The 27,076-nt window shown below is 37.4% G+C and overlaps 3 protein-coding genes across 3 annotated transcripts; 1 reads left to right on the forward strand and 2 right to left on the reverse strand.

Moving 5' to 3' along the window:
• Window positions 1-1,948: 1,948 nt before the first annotated feature.
• Window positions 1,949-10,950, reverse strand: LOC121258841 (oligopeptide transporter 4-like; the record flags this gene model as incomplete). Its single annotated transcript, XM_041160371.1, has 8 exons — window positions 1,949-2,083; window positions 2,126-2,599; window positions 3,030-3,212; window positions 3,617-3,829; window positions 3,884-3,918; window positions 4,022-4,285; window positions 5,085-5,180; window positions 10,776-10,950. Coding segments are annotated over 8 exons (1,575 nt in total), but the record flags the coding sequence as incomplete, so codon positions are not given.
• LOC121257918 lies at window positions 6,526-26,798 on the forward strand. Its single transcript, XM_041159190.1, has 6 exons — window positions 6,526-6,537; window positions 21,988-23,514; window positions 25,015-25,094; window positions 25,620-25,884; window positions 25,993-26,291; window positions 26,406-26,798. Exons 2-5 carry the CDS (start codon window positions 22,770-22,772, stop codon window positions 26,259-26,261), a joined length of 1,359 nt encoding a protein of 452 aa, XP_041015124.1. The 5' UTR covers window positions 6,526-6,537; window positions 21,988-22,769; the 3' UTR covers window positions 26,262-26,291; window positions 26,406-26,798.
• LOC121257919 (oligopeptide transporter 4-like) lies at window positions 13,588-19,491 on the reverse strand. Its single transcript, XM_041159191.1, has 6 exons — window positions 18,931-19,491; window positions 16,339-16,436; window positions 15,197-15,763; window positions 14,703-14,955; window positions 14,387-14,569; window positions 13,588-14,266 (listed from the first exon to the last, which is right to left on the reverse strand). Exons 1-6 carry the CDS (start codon window positions 19,471-19,473, stop codon window positions 13,649-13,651), a joined length of 2,262 nt encoding a protein of 753 aa, XP_041015125.1. The 5' UTR covers window positions 19,474-19,491; the 3' UTR covers window positions 13,588-13,648.
• Window positions 26,799-27,076: the final 278 nt, after the last annotated feature.

The raw sequence follows: 27,076 nt of genomic DNA on the forward strand, positions 1-27,076 counted from the left end.
GGAGGAGATTTTGCTAAAAAAATTTGGCGTATATGTTCGGTGGTTCTTGGAATTCCTTGGGTGGAAGGTTGCTCATGGAGACAGAGGGTGGAGTGTTGGTATAGGAGGGCTAAGAATTCTAATCGTCCTGGTCAACTGTTGGGAATTCTTCCAGCAATCATCACTTGGCAGTTATGGGGCCGTCGTTGTAAAGCTCGGATGGAAGGAGTAATGGAATCGGTACAACAAGTTTGGTGTTCCATCAAATATTGGGTTTCTTGGATTGCAATTAAACTTAATAATGTTAATTTGCTCAATCGGCGTGATGAAGGTATTTTAAAATGTTTTAATATGCCATTAAATGTTATGAGGAAAGAGATTGTCATTCCGGTCAGGTGGAAACAACCTAAGCAAGGTTGGGTAAAGCTGAATGTTGATGGTTGTTCTCTAGGTAATCCGGGCCCTTCAGGTGCGGGAGTAATTATTCGAGATGAGAAAGGTAATCTGGTTTGTGGGTTTGCAATAGCAATGGGGCATCATTCGAACAATTATTCTGAGCTGATGGGTTTACTTCATGGGCTTCGATATATTGGATTGATGGGTTTTTTATTTGTGGAGATTGAACTAGATTCCTTGTTAGTACTAAATTGGTTGAAGAATCAAAGATGTGGCTTATGGTATATGGAAGACTATTGGGATGAAATTCAAAGTCGTCTAGCTGGGATTAATGTTTCATTTGTTCACTGTTATAGAGAATGTAATTCGGTTGCGGATGGATTAGCTAAAATGGGTGCTAATGGTATTACGGGATCATGGTTGTCTCTTCCTGAGTTGTCTCCTTCTATTAGGGGTAACATTAGGCTGGATAGAGGGGGCCTTCCTTACTTACGTAGAATACGAAGCAGTTGATAGAAAGCTATGTGAGCTGGTCTTTTGAGAGGTATGTCTTTTTTTTTGCATTTGATCATTTCATTTCTCACTCTATGTTCGTGCAGATTTTGTTTTGCAGGTTGTTATTTTTAAGGTTTTTTTGAGGCTTTTGTATTGTGGTTGAGTTTAGTTAGTTTTTTAGGCTTGGGTTTTGGTTTTATTATAATATTTGTAGCCCCCAGGCCTCGGGTTGTAACTACGGTTTTCCTCCGCCATAAGTGAGGGTTGATTAATAAAATTTGGGACGGAGTCACAATTGGACATGTGACTTTCGGCTCTTCTTTTAAAAAAAAAAAAAAAAAAAAAAAAAAACAGAGATCAGATGCTTAATTCCCAACATTGTCTCCGATGATACCCTGCCGTACGTGATCAAAGACAAAAGCCGAAGTCTCAAAACTAACAAATTATCATGCTTGGATACGTGCTGATCTCCTATATGTCCTTACAAATCCCTGATCCCATCTCAGCCAAATATTCAATCAATTAAGCACTTGTTTATGCTAGCTATTGTGTACTTTCAGGCACCAAAATCTTTTTATCTAGCTATTTTGGTTCTTGATGATCTGACCGATTCGCTGATTAGATTAATTTACTATATATTGTATTAATATTATTCTCTTATACGGACACCAAACTATAGTTGCTTATCATTTTAAATAAAATTTTTTACAGTTCTGTATACGTAAACACGATTTACCGAATCACTTAAACCTTAAATATTGATTTAACTTTTTTATTTTAATTTTTTCCTTATTCGTCCTAGCTAACAGGCCGCGGTGCCTCCAATACTTTTGTAGCTTCAGTACTTTTCTAACACTCAAGCAACAAGTAAGTTTCCCAAACATCATTGGTGCAAAGGCGTTTTAAGTTCCCTTTCAAATAATAATAGCATACTAATCTATAAGTCAACGAAATATAAGTAGTACATGAGGCGGAGAGAATTGAATGCAGCTTCAATTGATCATGAGTACTCAAATTTGTTGCAATTAGGGTAAAATCGAATGATCTTTACAATATATACACACACACACACAAAAAGTTAGTTTAGTGGACAACCATCGACCACTATGCCCTTGGCTGTTGGACATGTTGCTAATGGACAATGTTCGCCATCGGTAGTACCCCACCAGACCAAACCTTTCCCCTCCTGCATGCCCACTGTAAAGTAGAGTAGCTAGCACTCCCATGAAAGCCACCCAAGTAGAGTAGCTAGCACTCCCATGAAAGCCACCCCAGCATCCAAAGCTGCTGAAAGAATGTAATTGTACCTATCCCACCATTCCTTTCTGTAACGGAAGATGAAAATTGTTCCTGCAATAATCCATGCATTGTATTTCACTGGAGTTGCTGGTGGCATCATACCAGTTGCTCCCAGAAGGACTGGAAGATTAATAAGGGGAATCCACTTTTGCTCAGGAAATGCCTTATGTAATATCCAAACAATAAATGGTCCTATTGCACCTCCGAGGAAGAACCAATTCATCATCCCATAATTTCCAAGAGTCCCAAAGATCCGTTTTGGTCCAACCAGACCCCATATAACGGATGCGTCAGAGAAGACTCGATCCGAAGGGCATGTCCAGGGGCTGTCAGAGGGAAGGAGATCATCCCGGCATATGTTCTCAACTGAGTACAGCAACCACCATGCCACTGCAAGGTTGATGGTTCCAGCCCAGATTGTTCCAATGAACTAGAAAGGTACATGCACCCCAACGGACGACAATGGAACCAAATTTCTCAAAAATGATTTTTTGAATATGAGCAGAAATAGCATACAGATACTCATGGAGAGTTAAAAAATTATCTGAATTGTCATTCTAATACAGTGAAGTTAGATGAAATCCCATCCCGTACTCATCTAGTACACCTTGCTTAGTAGTTGAATGGGACGACTTGGAGGTTGAAAGAAGGATATTGACATTAAAGACTCGACATTCTCAACTTCTATATATTTCAACTCTGTATGCTACTATATGTTATTGCCCATTAAAGTCAAATTAGTAAGATCTTTCCAAATTAACAAACACTAGCAAGGTCTACTCTCTTAACAATGAAAGTCAATGTCCGGTGAATGGTTATTTCTTTTGACTTGTCGATAGTAGGAAGGAGAAATATTATACCTGAACCAAGAACATTGATCTTGGAGGAATCTTCATGTAGTGTCCTAGCTTGAAGTCACTGAGAAAGGAGACAGCCTGAGCCATGCTCATATATCCATAGGTTTTAAAGCAAACATTGGCTATTGGTCTTCCTGTGTATATTAGACCCATTGCATACTCTGTGATAATGTTTAGCCCTGGTGTCTGTATATAGAGCATCAAATTGACGCGGACGGTAAAATTAAAGGTTTTATGTAAATACGAGGGATTGAAACATGTGCTTATATTAATGCTTGAATTAGCTAGAGAAGATTATGTTAAAACAAGCTTAAATAATAGACTCTGGTAATCATGTGATACTCATTCATCTAAGTGGATCGAGTATTTGTCCTAACATTAATATATAATTAATATCTAGTTGTTTGGCCTTATTCAGAATTGTAGAAATATGATGATCATTAAAAAAGAGTGGTTTTCTTTGAGTTTTATGTAACATGAAAAAGTAAATTATATATATAGCCTGGTATTATATATATACGGCTTGCATGACCCCGGCCAACTAGTTAGGCCATCTTGATGCAAGATAAAAGAAGTATTATCTCAATAACCTGGTTTGTTGTGGCAGTTATGATGCTGATTGGAAGAGTGAAAATAAAGGCAATTGCTGCGGCAAAGAGAAGTCCCCACCATGGCATTTGAACCTGATCATTTAAAAATATGCAGAGTGCTAAGGAAACTGCGAGTGTCGCACCAAGCAATATGTAGAACCACTTGGAAGGTATGGCCTCATATCTCCTCATCAATTTGGTATGGATATCCTCCTTGCCTTAGAAGAACCGTTATACTACTGCTCATAAATTTTCCTGTCCACGTACATGGTTGTGCATGAAATGAGACCTTTCTAACATAACTAAAAAAAATCATGACTTCACAAATATAATACACGAAGGACACCAAGGAAACATAAAACATGAACTCTTTTACAAGCTGTAGAATCAACTAGGAATACACACACACACACCTGCCATTGAAAAAAGCCACATGTGTGAGGGTGGATGCGACTGCAGAAAATCCAAAGCCATAAGTGAGAGCAAAAAACATGCTCAAATGAATCCGCCCTTGCTCCTCATACTTACCTAAATCTAGCTCAAACTTGTTATTGACAATATCTGATATATTGTATATTTGGCCTTGGGCTGTGAACAAATGTGACAAGAAAATAGGAAATCTACTTGCATTGTACATGTCAAATACCCAGTATAGTATAGGGATGGCAACAGGGGCGGACCTACGTTGGTAGTTGGGGGCTACCGCCCCCCAAAAGTTTTCAAAAATATGCTTTTAGTACATGGTTTTATCAAAGATATCCTGATATAAAGATTATTTGTCCCTCAAAACATTTTCAAAAATCTCATTTAGTGTTTAGTTGTCTAGGTTTACTTTAGCTTTTTAATAATTTTTTCATAATTACCCCTATTTTTTGTCATTAATAAAATCTCACCTTCTCATTTTTTTTTTTTTTTTACATCTCATAAGAGGTAATAAAATATCTTGGTCTTTTTTTATAAGCTATTTGGTAAATTTACAACCTCATTTTTCCTATTTATTTACACTTTTCCTTTTTAAGTCTTCTACTAGCTAGCTTATTTGGATTAGTTTTGTTAGTAAATACATATATACTACCATCAAGTTAACAATTAGGAGTGAATGCAACAAATCTCGCATAACTATTTCTATTTATATTATAGAAACTTTACAATATTCAATCTTAGATTCAAAAAAAAAATTTATCTTTGTTTACTTAATTTTTATCATTTGCTTCAAAAAATCTTACATGGCTATTTCTATCTTAATTTTTATCTTTCACTTGAGTCCGATGGAGCTCAAGTGAGAGGTTTAGATAGGTGGCTTTAATAATTTAGTTTGTCTCTAGATAACAACCTTATATAGTTAATGTTAAATGTCGGTGACACACTTTGCTACCTTAAATGTCGGTTACTGTTCACCCCTACATACAACACACTTTGCTAATCGCCCTCCCACGCATCAAATCCTAGTTTCGCCCCTGGATGGCAATGTAGATGACCAATACATAGCCTGCAAAAACGTTGGCGATGGAAAAGAAAGGGCTGACAAGGGGGCTAGGTAAGTAAGATGCCACCACAGACCATGCAGTCAAGTGTGAAGGCTTCGAGATCGATTTTCTCCTCCCGAGAGCTCAGCGATCGTGGAGGTTCTCCCCTGTCTTAGTGCAGGTCTCAAACGTTCCATAATGGAAGCTTCCCTAGAAGACCTATGCAAACGGATGTCCTTGACGGAAGAAGAAAATGAGGAGATTATTGTGGAAGAGGAACTACTTGAGGAAACGAACCAACGGGGAGAGCACTGTCTACTGGTGTCTCTACTCCTGAGGAAACATTTTAATCGGGAGGCTTTTAACAAACCTTAAGGAAACTATGGAGACCAGTCAAAAGAATCTGGTTTAAGCAACTGGGTTCCAATTTGCTTTTGGTAGAGTTCGAAGACCAAAGAGAGCAGGCTCGGGTGCAACGAGAAGGGCCTTGGTCCTTTGATAGACATCTGGTTTTGATGAAACATTTTGTTGGAGGCATCCAGGCAAACAAAGTAAAGATTGATTCAGCTTCCTTTTGGGTAAGACTCTATGACCTTCCCCTTGGTGCTATGAATGAAAAGGTGGTAAGGAAAATTGGCAACAATATTGGTTCAGTAGAGGAGATTAACATAGGAAAAGATGAGGTTGCTTGGGGTGAATTCATCAGACTCAAGGTCAATTTGAATGTCACAAAACCTTTGCTACGAGGCAAATGCATTAATATCCCATCCCATGGAGTCTGTTGGGTTCGTTTTACGTATGAAAGACTACCTACTTTCTGCTATATATATGGTATATTGGGACACAACTATACAGATTGTGAAAAGAGGAAGGAAACTTGTGCAACTTAGAAAGATGAGGATTATCCATTTGGTCCATGGCTGCGAGCCGGGGTCTATTCTGCCAACCACTGCAACCTCCAGGCCAAGCAAGGCAAAGAGTACCCTGCTCCGCCACCTTGTTCAGTTTCAAAAGGTAAGGCTACAAACCAGAACAGTGCAGGTGAAAGCACGTTTCAAGGCAGTATGGATCAGGAAGTCAACCCAAATAAGGCTACAGGTACAGACCTACATGCTGGTTTAATGAGAGGGGAAAGAGCTGTAAATCATACCATAGCTACACTCGAAGAGGGTATGCGCAAACTGCAGAAGGAGAAGTCAAAAGTAGAAGAGGCCTTCACAGGTACACCAAACACTTTTCTAACAGAAGTAGACTCTAACAGGATTTTGGAAGATCTGGCCCTTCTGAAAGCAGTTTTAACAAAGAATGAGGAACCCTACCATTGCATGGTTATAACAAGGAGCTATCAACGAGGGGAAGGTGGCAAAGATTAAACAAAAGGGTGGGAAGGGATAATAGCCCTAGGACTCCCAACTGCTCCCTGAAAAGAAAAGCAGGAAGGAGGAAGGAAACTGAGTCAGGGTCTTTACCTAATGCCAAGCTGTGAAAGGTTATGGACTTGACCAACAACACAGACACAGGATCGGTGGAGGCTGTTGATCAGCCATGCCGAGAGACATGAAACTACTAAGCTGGAATTCACGTGGGCTTGGGAACCTACGTGGAATTCGTGCCCTTCGTGACTTGATCAAGAAGGAAGCTCCCAACATTTTGTTTTTACAAGAAACTAAATTAACTAGTAGGGGGATGGAAAAGATTAAGTATAAAACTGGTTTTCCTAACTGTTTAACAGTGGATTGTGAGGGGAGAAGTGGTGGTCTTTGCCTAATGGGGGATCATGAGGTCGATCTAACCATCCGAAGTTTCTCAAAGAACCATATTGATGCTGAAGTCAAGGAGACCAGAGGACAGGACAGCTGGCAACTAACTGGTTTTTATGGATTGCCTGAAGTTAGTAGAAGGGGTGAACCTTGGGACCTTCTACGATTTTTGAACCTGGGTGCTTGTGAAAAATGGTTGGTAATTGGAGATTTCAATGAGATTACTAGTAGAATTGAAAAGAAGGGAGGTAATGACAGGTCAGAATCTCAAATGGAAAAGTTCCGAAATGTGATAGATGATTGTGCTCTGAAAGACCTGGGATTTGAAGGTGCCCAATTCACATGGTGGAACAACAGGGAAGGGGCCTATGCAATTTTGGAAAGGCTTGACAGAGTCCTAGATAACCATGCATGGTCTCGAGCTTTCCCTTTTGCTAAGGTGATCCACACCATAGCAGCCCATTCGGACCATGCTCCAATCGTCCTCAACACACAAGGCATTCCCGTAAGACACAAAGGCCCTAAACCCTTCAGGTTTGAAGTTATGTGGACAGAGAGTGAAGATTGTGGCAAGGTAATAGAAAAGGTCTAACAGGCTCCTGATTGGTATGAATCTTCTGATGACATCATGAGGAAGCTATCAGCTGTAGTGAAAGCCTCTCAAAATGGAGCAAACAAAGCTTTGGTGAGGTGCACAAGGGGCTACAATAAGCTAGAATCAACCTGGTTAAGATCCAAGCTGCAAATGAGACTAATGCCAATCCAATAGCTCTACAACAAGCTCGAGAGAAGTATCAAGTATGGATGGAAAGGGAAGAGGTACAATGGAGACAAAGATCAAAAGCCATTTGGCTCAAGGCAGGAGATCAAAACACAAAGTTCTTCCATAGCCAAGCTAATCAAAGGAGAAAAAAGAACACCATTACAGGTCTGCTTAATGAGTCTGGTGAGTGGCAAGAAGCAGAAAGAAGGGATGGACTAATCATGAGCTACTATGAAAAAATGTTTAAATCTGATGCTCAACCATGCAATTTGGACTTCTTAGCATCTTTGAGAGGAAGAGTTACAGTATCGATGAATGAGGAGCTTAACAAAGTCTTTACTGATGTCGAAGTGGAGGTTGCTCTTCATCAAATGAACCCTTACACAGCCCCTGGTCCCAACCGTATGGCCCGCATTTTCTATCAAAAGTATTGGAATATAGTAGGTAAATCAGTGACTAAGGCTGTTCTTAATGCTCTAAACAATGGCCAATTCCCTAGTGCTATTAATCACACTTTTATAGTTCTCATTCCTAAAATCAAAAATCCTCTTAGAGTGTCTGAATACAGGCCCATTAGCCTTTGTAATGTAATATACAAATTGATCTCCAAGGTCTTATCCAATAGGCTAAGGTTGCTCCTCCCCGAGATTATCTCTATATCCCAAAATGCCTTTATACCTGGTAAAGCCATAACTGATAATATCTTGGTAGCTTATGAGACTTAGAAGAAAAAGAAAAGGCAAAACAGGTTTCATGTCTCTCAAACTAGACATGAGCAAAGCCTATGACAGACTTGAGTGGCACTACTTGGAGAAGGTTATGCAACATATGAGATTTGCTAACAAATGGATGGGTTTAGTTATGAGATGCGTAAATTCTGTGTCTTTCTCAATTCTCATAAATGGTGAACCTGTAGGACCAATTCACCCCACCAGAGGGATAAGACAAGGAGACCCCTTGTCTCCATACCTTTTCTTGTTGGGCACCGAAGGTCTTATCTCCCTACTGACCCAAGCTAACCCAAGGAATTTGCTAAGGGGAATACAAGTCTGCCGAGAAGCTCTTGTGGTGAACCATCTACTGTTTGCAGACGACAGCACATTGTTTTGCAAGGCTTCAAGTCAGGAAAGTAGTAAAGTGCAAAGAATCCTGGAAATTTATGAGAGGGCCTCAGGACAAAAAATCAATAGGGACAAGACATCCATGGTCTTTAGCAGGAATGTATCTCAAGCAGCACAACAACAACTACTTGATTCTTGGGGCATTCAAGAACACCAGAACTATGACAAATACCTAGGCCTCCCACCTATGATTGGGAGAAATAAAAAGAGGGCCTTTCCAGATATAAAACACAAAATTTGGTCAAAACTTCAGCAATGGAAGGGCAAGCTTCTATCCCAAGGGGGAAAAGAAACTCTAATTAAGGCAGTTGCTCTAGCTATTCCCACTTAAGCCATGTCCTGTTTCAAGCTACCCCTTTCCCTGTGCAATAAACTAGAACAAATGATGGCCAAATTCTAGTGGGGGCAAAAGAAGAAAGAAAGGAAAATTCATTAGGTCAGTTGGAAGAGGATGTGTGAAACCAAGGGTGATGGGGGCATGGGCTTCAAAAGTCTGAGATTCTTTAATGAGGCATTACTTACTAAATAAGGTTGGAGAATCATGCAGCAAGAGGACAGCCTAATTCATAAAATCTTTAAGGCTAGGTGCTTCCCAAATTCTAGTTTCCAAAATTCTAGTCTAGGTCATAACCCGTCCTTTGTGTGGAGGGGCATATGGGCTGTCAAAGACAAGCTTCTTCAGGCCTGTAGATGGAGAATTGGGAATGGAAGGACAGTAAGAATATGGGAAGATTATTGGATTCCTGGTTTCAAGAATTTGCAACATATGGGAGATACTAATGGAGCTAATGACCAGAAAGTTGAAGAGCTTATTGACTCTTCTACTGGCTGGTGGGATGTGCAACAAGTAAGAAGTATACTGCCTCCTGACCCTACTGACGCAGTTCTAAAAATAATCCTAAGTGCAGCTAATCATGAGAACAAGCTAATATGGGATAAGGAAAGAAGTGGTTGTTTTAGTGTGAGAAGTGCATACAAATGCTTCAGAAATCTGTCCACAGCAACAATGGAGGGTGAAAGCTCGATAAGTAGAACCACCAGGATACTATAGAAACAAATCTGGAGAATGAAGGTTCCCCCCAAGGTAAAAGTCTTTGCTTGGAGGACTTGCATGAAGGCCCTGCCCACGAGATGTAACCTGAAACAAAGGAAGGTAGTCGATGATGAAACATGTCAACTGTGCTCTACAGCAGCAGAAACTACAACTCATGCTCTTTTTCAATGCCAAGTGCTCCCTACTATGTGGTGTAAACAATTCCCTCAGATTAATATAGGTGACCCTCAAGGAGACTTAAAGGAATGGATCTGCAGTTTTCAGGATTCCTGCAGCAATGAGGCACTGCAAAGGTTGTTCATGATAGCTTGGGCATGCTGGTATAGAAGGAACCAGTGGATTTTTGAAGAGAAACATCTCAGCCCCGAGGAAGCAATCAACTCAGCTCTTTCTTTACTCTGGACTTATAAAGCTACTAAAGACCTGGATATCAATAGAGCAAGGAGAATCTCCCAATGGCAACCCCCTCCACAAGGTTCAATCAAACTCAATGTTGATGGGGCTGTTTTTCATGCTGAAAATAAAGCTAGAGTTGGACTCATTGCTTGAGATTGGGAAGGTAAAGTGCTAATGCCAGTTAGTCAAAAAGAAGAGGCTGTCATGGAGCCTCTAGAGATTGAACTTTTAGCTTTACTGAGAGGTTTGCAATTCAGCATTCCCCTTGGCATCCAGTCCTTGTGCATAGAATCTGACTCGTTGCTGCTGGTCAAAGAAATATCCAGACCTTTACTTTCAAATGCCAGCTATGGTAATGTCATAACAGATATCCAAGAGCTCAAGTGCAGTTTTCTAAGCTGTTCCATTGTTCATATCAATAGAGAATCAAATCAAGCAGCTCACAAGCTAGCTAGATATTCTAGAAATGTCTATAACACTACTGTATGGTGGGAGTCTGTTCCCAACTGTGTTCAACCAGTCCTTTGGACTGATTTTCATGTGTAATGCTACCTTGGCAGTAACTAATGAAAGGGTGTTTTACTATCAAAAAAAAAAAAAAAGTGTGAAGGCTCCAAGTCCGAGGTCTCTTATGCCTGAACCTAGCTGTTGGGCTGTGACAGAGTTGGGGAATACCCAGCACACCCATGATATGCTTGTGAGTGTTGAGAAAAGGTTCCCTGGGACCAGGTACCAGATGAAACTGCAAATCAATGCAATCATAAAGAACTTTCCCCGTGAATTTCGTTGTTGTCGTGTTCATGCAAAGTCCTGCAAATGAGTAAGTATTGAAAATTATATACATATGCGAAAGTTTATGATGTCAGTTTTATGAGTCCTTAATTTGCACTTCGGATGCATCTTGAGCTTTTCATGACACTGCCAGCTTATTGCTGAGTTTCAAAAATCTTGGAATGCTATCAAGTAAATAAAGTAAGGAAGAAAATAAATAATCTTGGTGACCTTCTCCTCCTCCTCCTTCTTCTTCTTCTTTATTATTTAACGACAATTATAAATAATTCAAAGCATGATACACAGAAACATTATGTATAACATAAAAATTTGAGCGTAAAGTTAAAGAACTATTTTGTTTTAAAAGAGATGTTAAAGCATTCACATCCGGTGCCCCAAAGCACTGGATTTCCTATAATTTGAGATTTATTTTACGGTTTTGATCAAAATAATTCATAAATCCAAATTCCTATTTTAGAGAAAATGTTTAGGGGATGAAAGTGGTTCTCTAAATATAAGGAATCACTATTCATCTCCTAAACTATTTTTTATCAATGTTTTATTCTAATAAATAAAATAAATTCTTCTTCTAATCATCTACACTTTTTCTCATACACATATTTGTTATAGTTTTAAATAATGATTTTAAAAATAATTTAATTAATTATGAAAATATAACAAATTAATTTTAAAAATATTATCATATCCACAAAATAATAATTTAAATTTTTGTTTAAAATATTCACTAGAGTAATAGTTCAAAATATAAGAAAAAATATTGAGTAGTTAAGTTTGTAAATGGAAGTGAGAGAAAAAAATAATAAAGAAGTAATAGAGAAATATTATTTTAATAAAATAGAGAAATGATAGGGAATGTGATGTAGAAGGTCTTTGAAATATAAGTAATATATAAGAAAAAATTTTAAGGAATGTACTTTAACTAAATTATAGGAAATTTTATGGGAAATGATACGTGGATGTTTTTTAATTTAAGAGAAGTTTTTATAAATTGGGTATTTCTTTTGTTTATTTTATTTTTTGATAGCATTCGTAACATTTGCATCTCTCTTAAAACAAATTATAGGAAACTCATAGTATAACTCTCAACTTCGTTGTGGTAATAAGAAGCCAACTTGCAACAAACAAGATATTGCAACCATAAAATGCTTTGATTATGGTGACAATACCAACGGCGTATGCAATCCCAGCATTAGCAAAGATGGAAATGAGGACGTGCTCCTTCATATTGAATGGACTTGGGTTGACTGAGAATGTTTGGGATTCAAGCTCAGGAATTCGGAACTTGGTCTTCAGGAGGACAGTAGCCATGAAGCAATCGATGGAGAGGGTGGCCACTTGGACAGTTATTTATGATGAGGGGCTCGATACGGTAGGCGAAGAACTGGTTGAGGAAGGAGAGGAGGGCACATGAAAGTAAGCCCAAGAACCACATTCGGAAAGTCCATACGGGAAGGGTATGATCGTCGGTGTTGGCCACGGTTCGCCGAACTTCTTCGATGGGAGGCAGCTAATCCTTGTCCACATTGCCAACAGCGACATCAAAGAGGTGGTTCTTTTCTGGGTCTTTGAATTTTGCGGTAGTGGTCGCTATTGTATTTGGGGTTAGTGTTTGTATATCCAGTGTACCCATTGAGTGATACAAAAGTAAAGCAGAGGTGAAAGGTGGGTGTTGGTGAACTTAAAAGATGAGAGTTCAATTAGATTTGACTTATTAACATATAACAAGGTACGATCCTGGCAAGTTGGTTTGCTTTGAGGATTTCCCAAAAAAATTTTTTGGAAAGTTGTGTAGTTTAAAAATACACATATCCAGATTTTGTCAAGTGTGCCGAAGTATTGAAAAAAGCAAACATACAAGCGATCGATGACCTCAAAGTTGCCAAGTGGGTTTCTGTCTCAAATGAGTAATGTCTATAGGCTCGCTTTCTCTCCCTCTCTTCTCCTATGTTTGATTCGTGTGCTTCTTTTGTTCTTTCTATTTGTCGTTTGCTTTAACAACTAAAAAACATCGATGACCACATTGTTCAATCATTGCAATGCATGATCAAGTCCAATCAAGCTAATTAAATTAAACCTATCGAATAATTTGACTTGATGTCTATGGGCTAGTTATATTTAGGAATCCTAGACAATCCTGCATGTGTGTGTGTGTATATATACACCTTGGTAATATGAAAAAACATCTAGCAATTAAAATTCACAGATGGAGATGGCATTGAATGTCATACATTTTGCCCATGAGACATCTTTGTCATCTTTCAGTGAATTGCTCCCAGTAGTTGCAGTTGAGATATGGCTTAAATAAATGATTTTTTTTTTTTTATTGGGGCCAGAGGGATTCGAACTCCAGTCTCCATTTTAGAGACTACTGGAGGTTATGCCAATCAGCAAATAAATGACTTTTATATGTTCACATTGAATATATCTAAGCACAACTCTCATGAACACTCAAAGGGAAAAAAATCTCACAGGGGCAATTGACATTGTAAGAAGTCTGCTATGTTCTCCCAATAGGCTTTCCTCTCATGCTTTCCACAAACGAAAAATACTGACGACATGATGAATAACAGAAGTTTTCTCCAGTAAGTTACTGCAAATTTAAGTTGAGAGTAACGTTGGTTGGAATGCATTTTAGAGTTAAATTACATGAGTTGTTACTCTAAAAGTTAAATACAAAGCATTACTGAAGTACTGGACAATTATCAACCGTTACGCCCTTTGCTGTTGGACAATATGCCAAATCACAGTGTTCACCACCTGTACCCCACCAAGTCACACCTTTTCCCTTCATGCCCAATGAAAAGTATAGCAGCACTCCCATGAAAGCAACCCCAGCATCCAATGCTCCTGAAAGAACATAATTGTACCTCTGCCACCACTGTTTTCGATACTTGAACACAAAATAATTGAAAATTGTTCCAACCAAAACCCAAGAATTGTAGTTCAAGGGTGTTGCCGGTGGCATATTTCCAGTTGCCCCCAGGAGGACTGGAAGGTTAATCAATGGGATCCAAGATTGCTTGGGGAATGCCTTGTGCAATAGCCAAATGATAACTGGCCCAATCAAACCTCCAAGGAAGAACCAGTTCATGGCCTCGTAGCTTCCTAAAGCTCCAAAGATTCGTCTCGGCCCCACCAAGCCCCATATCACAGATGCATCAAAGAAAACTCGGTCATTAGGGCATGTCCAGGGACTATTGGCAGGAAGGAATTGTGGTTGACATATATGATGAATGGAGTTTAGCAGCCACCATGCCACTCCCATGTTGATTGTTCCGGCAACAATTGTTCCTACAAACTAGGTATACATAAAAAACCGATCAATGTCTTTGGCATAGATTCATTTCACCAGTACTTATTACATATGATGATGTAAGAAGTAAGGAAGTATGAAGTATGAAGTATGAAGTATCTATACCTGAACTAAGAACATTGATCTGGGTGGAATCTTCATGTAATGTCCTAGCTTGAAATCACTGAGGAAGGACACTGCTTGAGCCATGCTCATATAGCCATAGACTTTGAAGCATACATTAGCAATTGGTCTTTCTGGATATATCAGACCCATTATGTACTCCGTTATTATGTTTAACCCTGGTGTCTGTGTATATAAAGCATCACAAAATCAGTGAAAAAGTAATTGAAAGAATTTTGACATAGAATATTGGGACGTGCAAATGTTTACTCTCTAAACTGATAAAGAATGGGAAGTTAGCAAAAATTTTCACAATCACCTGGTTTGTTGTGGCGGTTATGACACTAATTGGAAGGGTGAAAGTAAAGGCAATGGCACTGGCAAAGAAGAGTGCCCACCATGGCATTTGGACCTGATCATTCAAAACGATGCAAATTACAAGGGAAACTGCAAGTGTCACAGCAAGCAACAAGTAAAACCACCAGGAAGGTATGTCCTTGTATCTTCTCATCAACCTTGTATGAATATCATCCTTGCCTATGTACGAAGCTCGGAATCGCTCATAAATTTCTCTGTCAATTAGATTGTCTTATCAAAATGACAACATTTTAATCATAAAATTCAAACTAAAGTAGTAGTACTCTGTTATAATCAAAGCAAAACATATAGAAAACATAACCAGTAGTTTGCATTTTCTCCCTTATTTTAAGCACATAAAAAGAACTCAAAGCATTGAAAGATTATACTCTAAATAAATCATAAAATTCATTATCCAATTCTTATAATATTCATGTAGGAATATTCTATGGTTACCTTCCATTGAAAAAGGCCACATGCGTAAGGGTGGCAGCAACAGTGGCAAAGCCAAAGCCATAAGTGAGAGCAAAAAACATGCTCATGTGAACTGGCCCTTGCTCCTCGTAGTTTGTTAGATCTAATTGAAACTTGTCATTGACAATGATTGTGGTGTTGTATGCTTGTCCTTGGGATGTAAACAAATCAGAAGAGAAAATGGGAAATTTATTAGCACCGTACAAGTTAAACCCCCAGTATGCTATGGGGATTGCAATGTAGACAATCAAAACATAGCCTGCAAAGATGTTCATAATGGAGAAGAAGGGGCTGATGAGGGGGCTAAACAAAAAGGAGGCCACGGCAGCCCAGTCGAGTGTAAATGCTCCTAGTCCAAGGCCTTGCATGCCTGAGCCAATCTGCTGGGCAGTAACTGAGTTTGAGAATGCCCAACACACCCATGAGATGTTTGTGATTGTTGAGAAGAGGTAGCCCGGCACTGTTGCCCATGAAAAACTGCATATTAATGCAATTAGGAAGAACTTCCCCCGCGTGATTGTGCGCTTCTCTTCTTTCTCATGCAGAGCCCTGACAATTTCAGTATCGATCGAGTATTAGCTAGACATGTAAATTAGGCTTGCGATTGAATTGGTTTGTTTAGGACTACTAGTGTTGGTCTTTTGTCATGTTATTATAGAAAAATGGAAATTACTTTACTACAAAGTGATTACACAAAAATAAACTTATAAATTGATGTGACTTGATATGGTACATTAGATTATAAAGTTATTTTTATTATAAAGTGGATCTAACAGATTCTATGAAGTCACATCAGTTTGTGGATTTACTTTATATAATCTTTTTGTGTCTGTAGCAATTCTCTTTACAATATGTAAATTTTAATGATTGAAGAAGGATTTATCTTATTTTACTTAATCTATCAATTATTTGTTGAGATAGTGAAATGTTATGGTTAAAAAGATAATGAATATTATACCTAAAAGAGCACTTGATCAAGAGATTTTATACAATTTAACTTATAAATTAACTTAATTTGATATATTCCGTTAGATTGTAAAATCTTTATTATTACTATCATAAAATATATTTTATACATCAAACCACTTCATTTTCCCGAACCTAAGAATGCAAAAGTTACGCACCGGAAAATTGAGACTTGGACCAGAGTAGAAGGCCACCACATTTGGGCCGGCTCCACCACGTACTTCCTCAATAGCCCAGCCCAACCATATCCTAGTACCTGCACTACCATTAACATGTAAGAAGGCCGGCAAATGAAATGGCCCACCGGAACACACATTTAAGTCGTGTTTGAGTAGTGGAAAGAGTTTCATTACTATTTAATATTTTATCATTATTTTTATCTATTTTTCTCTATTAGTTACTATTATTTAATATTTTATTTCTATTTTTTTATCACTTTTTTATTACTATTTACAATCATCTGAGATCACCTCACTATCAAAACCTAACCTTAGTTGCTAATACTCTTCTTTTTGGTAGTACCTATCCCAAGGTATCTTCCCGTTGGATATTACATTCTTACTTGCTGCTATATTAAATGTAGACTTCCCTTATTATTATCATAAATTGCTCGCATTAAAATAAAATAAAATAAAATAAAAATGCTATTCTGAAATTTGTCCCCTTTTTTTTTAGTTGAGATTTGTCGGTTTTTAATGATACTAATCGGTGTATCTTTTAAGTATCTCTTATATCAATTATTTAAATAAAAACTATTAAAATGTGAATGTGATATATAATTGAAAGGATAAATATTTTAGTCACAGATCTCATACAAGTTATAAACTTATATAATAATATGGTTTGATGTAGTGCATTAGATTGTAAATTAATTACTTTTATTATAAATAAATCAAACATATTATATAAAATTATGTTAACTTATGAGTTTCTTTTTATAAGATATAGTGTATATATATCTTCTTATACTTAAAAGCTGCTATAAACGTGAACAGTAATAAACAGTGACATGAACAGTAATGATCAATAAAATACGTGTTTTACGCTTTTCTTCTTCCACCTTACGTCCCTCTTTGCATCCGCATCCCTCTCTACGTTCTCAAAGCAAAATCACGGCAAAATCTCCACAAAATCACAGCAAAATACCACAATCCGCGTCCCTCTCTACATCCTCACAGTAAAATCACCACAAAAATACCACAAAATAAAAAAATCACTACACAAATCACCAAATCAACACACAAGTTTCCACACAAATCACAAATCAGGGTCGTCGGCTGGAGCTTAGGAATGAGGGAGAGTCTGTGAGAGAGTGAGAGAGAGTGGGCATGCATGAGGGGTAGATCGGGACCATGGGTGGTTGGGGTAGGTCGATGGTGGCCAGAGGAGGCTCATGATGGTGGCTGGATACCGTGGGTGGTGGCGCACAGCGGTGGAAGTGGGAGAACTCGTGCGTGAGGGAGGTGGACTTTGTGGGGGCCAACAGCAGGGAGATGGAGGCCGAGCTTGCTGGAGGGGGATGGCCGGTGGGAAGAGAGGCTATCGTGGAGGTGGTGGCGCAGGAGGGTGGCGCAGCAACATCAAGCCCATTCGGACTATGCACAGTCGAGATAGAGGAAGAGAGAGCGTGAGAGAGGGAGACTGGTGTGGGGGGACTCACCGGAGTGAGGTGGTGCTGGTGGAAGGGGCGGTGAGGCTCACCGGTGCACGGCGACGCCGAGCTGGGCAGAGGAAGAATCGGCTTGGAAAGGGGCAGCGTACCGTGTACGCGTGAGCTAAGGGAGGAGAGAGAGAGGGGAGGGAAAAGTGAGGAAGAAGGAAGAGCCGAAAGAGAGGTATTTAACCCAGTCCATTTGTCTTGGGTCTTCAAAACGATCTAACGGTGAAAGAATAAAATATTGATTTAAAAATGCATAAACATTAACTTAATTAAAAATATTAAAATAAATTAAAGTAGAATATTATTTAAACTAATAATAAGGTCACCATCGACCTTATTATTAACACACAGGAAGATTTGAGTTTGGTAAAGTGCGGAGAAATGCTGTGAAAGAAATTGGAAAGCAAAACACAAGAGGTCACAACCGTAATTATAACAGGTCACACAGGGGCATAAGCGGCTCAGAAAGTGTCAAACAACAAGAAAATCATATAAATAATTAGAATTTTTAATATAATTTAAATCTCATAATATTTTTAATTAACTAAAATCATTTAAATAAAATGATTTTCTACCATTATAATATTTTTGGAGTTTCCAAAATAGAAGAAACTTACTTTAATGATAAAAAATGTGAGAACAATATAGAAATAAAAGACTCTGTATTTTTTTAGTGCTCCTTGGGTCATTGAGTAGTATGGTTGAATTCTACAATTCATATATTTTGCTAAGAAAACTATTACTAAAATATCTAAAATCTTTTAATTTTTATATTACTCGTATTACTGTAACATTTTGTTATCATTATGATGCTTGTTAAAATTTATTTTTCTGCTCATGTGTATTAAATTATTGACTAATTAATTTTATTTAAAAAAATATATTATTTTTACATTTTGTGAATATTAGACATTAGGAAAATGTGCATTGCACGTCACTCCACAACTAGTATTATATAAATATATATATATATATATATATATATATATATATATATATATCTCGAAGCTTTTAAATTTTAACATGGTGGTGGGCTGGTAAAGATGACAATGATCCAACTAATTAACCAACGGCCAGTATATCATGTTACCTGAGTAGTGATAATAAGAAGCCAACCAGCCAAAAACGATATTTTCCGGCGATAGAAGGCTATGATGATATCAACGATGTAAACAGAATAAGCCGGGCCATTTCCGAATGCTGTGCCGGCATTCGCGAAGATGGAAATGAGTACGTGCTCTTTCATGTTAAACGGACCAGGGTTGAGAGAGAACAACTTAGAGCCAAACCCCGGTATTCTAAACTGGGTTGTTGGGAGTGTGGCTGCCATGAAACGGCCTATTGGTAGGGTGGACACCAAGACAGTGATTTGGGTTATGACGAGTGGCTCTTTCCGGTAGGCGAAGAACTGGTTAAGGAAGGAGAGGAGACCGCATGAGATGAGGCCCAAGCTCCACATCCGAAACGTCCACACGGGCAGGGTCGGGTCGTCGGTGTTCGTCACGGTTAGCTGGACTTCTTCCACCGGAGAGATCAGCTCATGATCTTCATCTACGGAATTATCTGCAATGGTTTCAGGCCGGTTCGAGAGTTTGGTGGTGGGATCCGGAGCTTGAATTTCTAGGGTGGCCATGGGAGAGGGAGAGCAGAGATCAGGAGGTGCAGAAGAAAAGTCTTGATTATATAGATCAAACGACTAATTACAGAACAATGAATAATGGATAGATAGAATATTATCAATGTTCCATGAGACATTTAGGACCTTAGGTGTGGATTTTATTGTCGTATTGCTTGACTAGAGGTAGTGTTTTTTTTTTTTTTTTTTTTTTTTAATGATATAAGAAAAGAGAAATGATATTTAAAATTATAGAGTGTGTAAATGTCGTATAATTTCTTTAAAAAAAGGTAAGTAAATATGAGATCCACATAAAAAAACAAATTTTTTAAAAATAAATCTTATTTTTTTAAAAAAAATTACGCGATACTTACATAATCTACGATTATATTTTAAACATAGTATCTTTAGGAGAAAGATTCATTATAAAAGGCTTCAACTTTTAGTACTAATTATACAACAATTCTAAATATGCTCAAACAAATTAACACATAAATTAATAGTCTCCATCAGAATAAAATGAATCAAAACGTACGTCATCTCGATGTCTACATGATTTTGAAGAAAAATTACGTCGGTTGAAACTCATGATTATTGTTGTTTTAGGTGCTAAACGTTATCTTGATGCCTAAATTCTTAGGACTATTCATTCGGATTCCGGATATACCCAGACAAAAATTCAAGTTTCAAAATCAGACCGAAACTTAGACCGGATTAACTCAGGTCAAACCTTGGTTGGAATCTAGATTAAAACCAGTTTTTAAAAATTCGGAACCCGGGTTAAGGGTTGCACTCGTTGTTTTTTTTTTTTTTTTAAATCAAAGCCTACATATTTCTTGACCACCAATAAAAAGTCAAGTGAAGAAGAGAGTGAAAAAAAAAAACATAAATAGACGATTTATTAGACATAAAGTGCATTTTTCTTGAGTTTCTGTCCCTGAAAGAAACAAAGAAAAATATCATTAAAAAATTCAAACCCAAAAAAAAAAAAAAAAGTATTGGGTGTACCCGAATTTTTCTATACAGGTATTGGTCCGGATTTGTATCGGAAAAAAATCCGGCCCGGATGAACAGGCCTAACATTCTTATAAATTATTGATTTTTATTAATCTTATTGCATTCTTTTTATTTTTGTTATTATTATTTCTCTATCAAATTCTAAAAATCCGTTTCATTATCGAAACATGTCGCAAGAGATTAAAAAATGAGGTAAAAGACGATGAATATTCTCGTCAAGTGTCAACTATTCAACTTGTAATCGAAGGAAGTTTGTCAAAGGAAAAGCAAAAGGACCATATCTACCTCTGAAATATTCAATAATCAGTAAAATTGGAAGACTGCCAAAACTTTAACTTGTCAACAGCTTATTGGTGGTAATTTTTTAGATTAAAGAATAAATATTTAGGTTGATATTAGTGGCCAATTTTGGTCGATCCATTATCATCTTAGGCCGTCCAATCGCAGGGAAACGAACCGAACCTTGAAATGCTATCACAAATTGTTCGCTACTAACTGGCTAATGTGTCTTTTAGCCCATTAGCAGTGGGCGAGCTTGATGGGCCTCATGGAGCCTTCTTTTTTCAAGGATTTGTCCAACCATTTAAAGTAACCTCTATGCCCATGTTTTTTGTTTCATGATTTTTTTAATAGAAAGTTTCATTGGGAAGGAAAAAAATATTTGGTTTGAGCCAATTTTTGTTGAAATATAAGGGCGAAGGCATGATAAACCTCTTTCGAATTATTTATTTCATTTTTGTTTTTTTGAGAAATTCTATGTATATAAATAGATTTTATAAAATTAAATTCACAAATTGCTGTGATTTTATATGATTTATTTTATGATAAAAATAAATTTATAATCTGACATACCTTGTTAAGTCACATTATTTTGTATATTTACCTTTATGTAATTCTCTTTATAACTAAAATATTTTTTAGTCGACAATTGGTAATTGATATTCAAATCACACAAAACTTATTAAAATTATATTTTTGTACATTCTCTATGTATCCAAAATGTTTTATTAACTGACATCATGTATTTTAAGGATTGTTTGGATATAGAGGTGAGATGAATTATTTACCTCATTTTATCTTATATAATTTCAACTCATCTCATCTCATTATCCGACCTTAATACGTTTTCTCAAATAGAGATAAAAATTCAATTTTTTTTTTCACTTTCTTTTTTCGTTTCAGATCTCAAGCTGACAAGCACCACGGATTGCAATATCTTCTCTTTAAAAAAATTACTTAATTGGTTCAGACATGTTTTTTATTTTTATTTTTATTTTTTTGGTATTATCAGAATGGGAAATATGCTTCCGGCGCGCTAGGCCAATTCAAAGGGTTTTTTATTTTTTATTTTTATTTTTTGTCCCATCATTTTTTTAATGCTTTTAAATATTTAAAAAAAAATAATTTATAATATTATTAAATAATATTTTCTTAATCACTAAATTCTAAAAAAAAAAAAAAACTAAAAAAAAAAAAAAAAAAAGGGAGCGGGATCCCTATCTTTTTCCTTCGTAGGAAACTCATGCAACACGTATTATTCGTCTTTGTTTCAAAATTTTACTCCCGACAAATCCCATTTTTTCTCTATCCCGCTAGTCGCAAATAAATATTGTATAGCTGAAAGACATTTATGAAATTTGTTTGAAATTTTCAACCACCGCAGTGGTTGCCCAACGACCTTCAATAAGGCTGGAGAGGCATTTTTAGGAGTTTTGTTTATGTTTGTTCCTGGTACCTTGCGATTGGGTTTATTGATTCCGACGTGGCTTTTCTTGATTAGGAATAATTTAAATTGTTTAGGCCATCGCATGCTCATCTGTGGCCTTTCAATGAGGTACAATATCTATTTCTGAGTAGTTTATCTCTGTTGCCTTTTCATTCTTTTTTCGTTGTTAACGTATACTTTGAGGATTACGTGTTGTAATGGGGTTTCTGGAGGTTGGGGGGGATTTAAAAGAGTGAAGATTTGATCGGTCGGTTTCTCGGGGACTGATGGATGTTGAATTTAGAATCTGAGTGGTTTCAAAGTTGGGTATAGTGGGCTTGTAGCAAATTTGGTTAATTATATTGATTGAGTTTCGTTCTGGATCCGAGCGTCGGGTCAATCGTGTCTGGCGGTGAGGTCGATTTGATGTCATCATCTTCGTGTATGTGACTGCTTTGGGTCTCAAGAGATAAATAATACGATGCTTTGAGGTTGAAATGTTCCAAAGTTGATTAAGGATTTTGTGGATCACGTTTAATATATATCGTTTTTGTGATTGGATTGATTATTTGAAGATAAACTGAATAAAATTATGGACCTAGCTCACGAAGAACCAACCGGTGATGGAGAGGCAGAGGAAATGGACAGGGAACTCTTGGGAGACACTCATCTCAGGGAGCCCCCGTCCCATTTTCAGGGTATGGTGAGGCAGAAAGCCTATATTTTTGATGGCTATGGGAACTTCTATAATAAGGAATGGGATCTAGCAGAGGGTAGAGACAATGAGTTTTGTTGGTACCATGTGGAACTTCCAAAAGTAAATGAAAAACTTTCACGATCTGCACAATACCTCATTGGGGTTCTTTGTCCTCCTTTGAAACTCCAAGACATTCTTTCGCTTGTCAGCAATGGACCCTTTTGTGGGCATGTGGATGGGGCTCTTGTCTTCAGAGTTAATTCACCCGGTCCTCCCTCCAGCGACTTTACATTTAGAATTGCTGCTAGAGTTACCGAGAATTCAGTGATTACGGTATCTTTGGGCCGTGTTCCTAGATTGGGCTTCTCAGAGATTGGTGAGTCTCTTCTTTCAGAGATTCCTAGAGTGGAGAATCCTTGTCTTAGGGGTGAACAGAAGGAAGGAGGTGGAATTGTTATAAAGGAGCATGTTCTCGAGTTCTTGTTGACAATGAATCACTCTGAGGAGGCTGATAATCCTGTGCCGAAATCCGTCTCTAATCTTGTTGTTCACATTCTTGACACACATGTGGATCACCTTCAAGATGTTGTCACTAAACTCGAGATGGAGCTGGATTCTGTGGAGCTCCAAATGGATAAAGGTAAAATATCCAAAATGATACCAATTTAAGTTGATAATTAAATATTCCTCATATATTGTTTCCCAACTATGAGTTTATTCATCAATTAACTTGTGGAAGAAACTTCTTGGCTTTTACTTCCTTTGCTGGATATTATATTAATACATCAAATTCTTAGGATTCATGCATTACTTCTCATGATCCTGATGTTTGCTCTGTATTACTCTCGTCTACCATTTTACCTCCTTCTATTCATAAGCAAAGCCAGAACATAGTGAAAAAAAGGTGCCAATGGACATGCACACCACAGATGTGGAAACTCATAGACCTTGAGATATCATTAATAAAGGCTGCATGCTTGAAAATGAAAGAATGAAAGTGGATTAAAACATTACTTAATAATTTTTAATAAAATGTTACCTATAGTACTGAATCAAATTACTGATCTCCAGTAGATTAGAAAAAAAAATATTGATCTCCAGTATATAATATGTTAATGAAGTATCATTCCATTGGGGGATTGTGTATCATTCATTGGAAATAACTGAACCAGCATGTGCATGAGTTATACTTGAGAACCTTAATTTAAAATGTCTAGCGAGCCCATCTCCTTGAGCAATATGGAGCCTTTGCTTTTGTTGTTCACTTTTGCGTTTAATCTTCTAGAAAACAAAAAGAACTGCATCTGGATTCTTTGGGCTTCTTGTAATTGGAAAAAAGGGACTAATGGCATGAAAACTTGACGTAACTAAGGATACAGGTACTGAATGGTGAAAGAAATGGTTTGGAGCTTCGTAGGTAAAATCGTTTGGAGCTTTGCAGGTCTATGAAATAAATTTCACTTTCTCTTTCTGGGCCCATCATTGAAAGTGTTTACAACCTAAATGAGGATATTGGAAACGTTGGAGGATCTGCATTTTCATTGGAAGGTGTAATTTCCCATATCCATTGACAAGACATGAAAAAGGATGGGTTTTCCTGTCTTCAATAGCATCTGAAAATTTTGGAATAAAAAGAAAACTGTATAAGATGACCATCTGAGTCTATTTTGGTGTGAAATAGCCTAAATATGTGATTTAAAACTCTAAACTTGATAAGTTTCCACTCAAATTCCTATCGCATTTCTTAAGAAAAATGGCAGTGTAAAAATGACTGATGACTTTTGGACTGGTATCTTCAAGAAAATGTTTAATTGTCAGATTTCTTTAGATCATAAAGAATCACTCTTACAGTCTTGACTCTTTTATTACTATTTTTTTTTTCTGAGCCATTATGCTATGATGCACAAAATGGTTTATCATGTTCACAAGTGTTACCTTGCATGTGCCAATTGATCAATCTGTGGTCTATGTCATTGGGAAAGCTTGATAAGGCCAGTTACAGGGTTTTAATCTGAAAAGACATGCCATTTCATGCTTTGCTAAAAAAGAACCCAGAGGTCAATCTCTTTCCAACTTCATGTTCTGTTGCATGGTTTGAAATATGGTTGAAATTAAGGCATGATTCTTCTGTTTCATTCAGGTGGTTTTGCTTTGAAGAAGCAAATGCTAGATGATAGAAGATTCCCTAAAATGCATCTTAACTTGCAGCGCCTTTTGCAGGTACCATACTCATTTGGTTTCTTTAATGTCAGAAAACAGAAGGAGAGGGACTAGAGTTATTAGTAACCTTATCCCTCGTTACGTGTTAGTTAGCCCATTCAGTTGTATCTGAGTCACGGTTAACAAATTCAAGTCTGTGGTGAGAAGCATGCCCTTAAACTAAAATATCAGTGGAGTTTGATTCTCTCTGAGGTCTTTGGCTCCTTCTCATGGAGCCAAGTTCACGTAATTAGAACACACCAGCTGTGTTTATGACCATAAGTGTTTGTGAGGCCAAGTAAAAATATCACCAATAAATATTTTGGACAGTATTTTTGTGGTCTTCCATTGGCTATAATAGTCAGTAGGATATTTTTTGAGTTTCAGTTTAATGGAATATAAGTTAAAAAAAGGTCGCAGGGTCTAGTGGTCTGGGCATTGGACTCTGAATCCTGTAACCTTAGTTCAAATCTAATTACGCATCATATTCGAAACTGTTGATGAGACGCCGAGACCTTCACAGTTTTGAATTTTCATTGAACTCAGGTGATAGCACATGGGGAGCAAGTATTTCCACGAGTGAAAGAGAAGTGTTCTTCAAAAGGTTGGTTTGCTAGCGAAGACATTAACTCCCTTGAAGAGTTGATTGGACAGTTGAGGAGGTTAAAAGAAAATGTGGGGTTTATTGCAAATCGTGTCACAGCAATCCAAGCTGGCCTTGATAGCTGGCAGGCTGAGCAAATAAACAGGAAACTTTATTACCTTTCGTTCCTTTCAATAATATTTCTTCCTTTGTCCATCATCACTGGAGGTAAAAGTTTCCCTTTGTTGTAGCCTTTTCACTTAGAACTTTTCTCTGCGATTTTGTTTACTGATTTTGCTGAAGTGATTTGCAATTGACACCAATCACTTGTAACAGTCTTTGGCATGAATGTGGGAGGAGTTCCATGGACAGGTCAAATGGACCCAAAGTCCAAAGACGGTTTCCGTAATGTAATGTTACTCTGCATGGCAATGCTACTTCTGGTTTTGCTGTGCTTCTGTTTCCCTGTTCTTTATGCCCATTTAGCTGCTTGGCAGCGGAGGAGGGCCATGAGGAGAAGCTGGTCTCTCAACAGGAAGTCATTCCTCAAGAGAACAGTAGGAAATGGAGGAGTTCAAGGAAGAGGAGGTTACCTTCGGATTTGAACCAAAGAGAAAATGTGTTTGCTATCTTGGTTTGTGTATATATTTTAGTACTCCCTGTTTGCTTTCTAATTACCTTTTCTGTTTCAATGCTTACTTCTGTACTATGTCTTTAAGTTCCCATTTTCATCTTTTTTCTCATTTTCAGGAAGTCATCTCGGCAATGTGATCAATTGGTTTAGGCTGATTCCTAGATGTCCCATGAGAGGACAGGCATTATACACCAAAAATCATTTGTTCAATAACACCATTCACTCTGACCTGGAAGTAGGGATTTTTATTTGCCACTCTCTCCTCATTTACTCTGGAGAGAAGGTGGAAGTTGCTAGTTGAAGGTCAACTATTTCTCTTTTTTCTGATTTTGTTTCTATAATTGGTTTATATGGTTTCTTTCATCTGTGGGAAGCTGTTAACATGTACAGCATTTGTTTCATTTTTTTACTTCTCCCTTTTGAGAGTGTATTCTGATATTCTAAAAGTGTAACTTGCTAGTACTCTCTCACCTTCATTAATGATACATACTGCTTCCAATTCCAATCACTTGTGAATCACCCTTTGATATATAGAGTCCAATTGATCTTGGTATTAAGGCTGCTGAGTTGCCTTGCAACATTATCAGAGTTTAGTTTTTGCAATTTTGGATACATCTTCTACTACTGTTCTTTCTTTCATAATACATCTTTCTTTTTCTTTTTCTATTTCCTTTTTCGGTTTTGAGTTCAGTGTGAGTGAAACAAATGGATGGGAAATGTATGTACTATGAAGTATGAACCACACTTTTTTCAGCTTCAGGAATTAAAATTCTCATTTCCAAGTAA

Source organism: Juglans microcarpa x Juglans regia, chromosome 3S (assembly GCF_004785595.1).
Source record: "Juglans microcarpa x Juglans regia isolate MS1-56 chromosome 3S, Jm3101_v1.0, whole genome shotgun sequence".
In the NCBI taxonomy this organism is placed as follows: domain Eukaryota; kingdom Viridiplantae; phylum Streptophyta; class Magnoliopsida; order Fagales; family Juglandaceae; genus Juglans; species Juglans microcarpa x Juglans regia.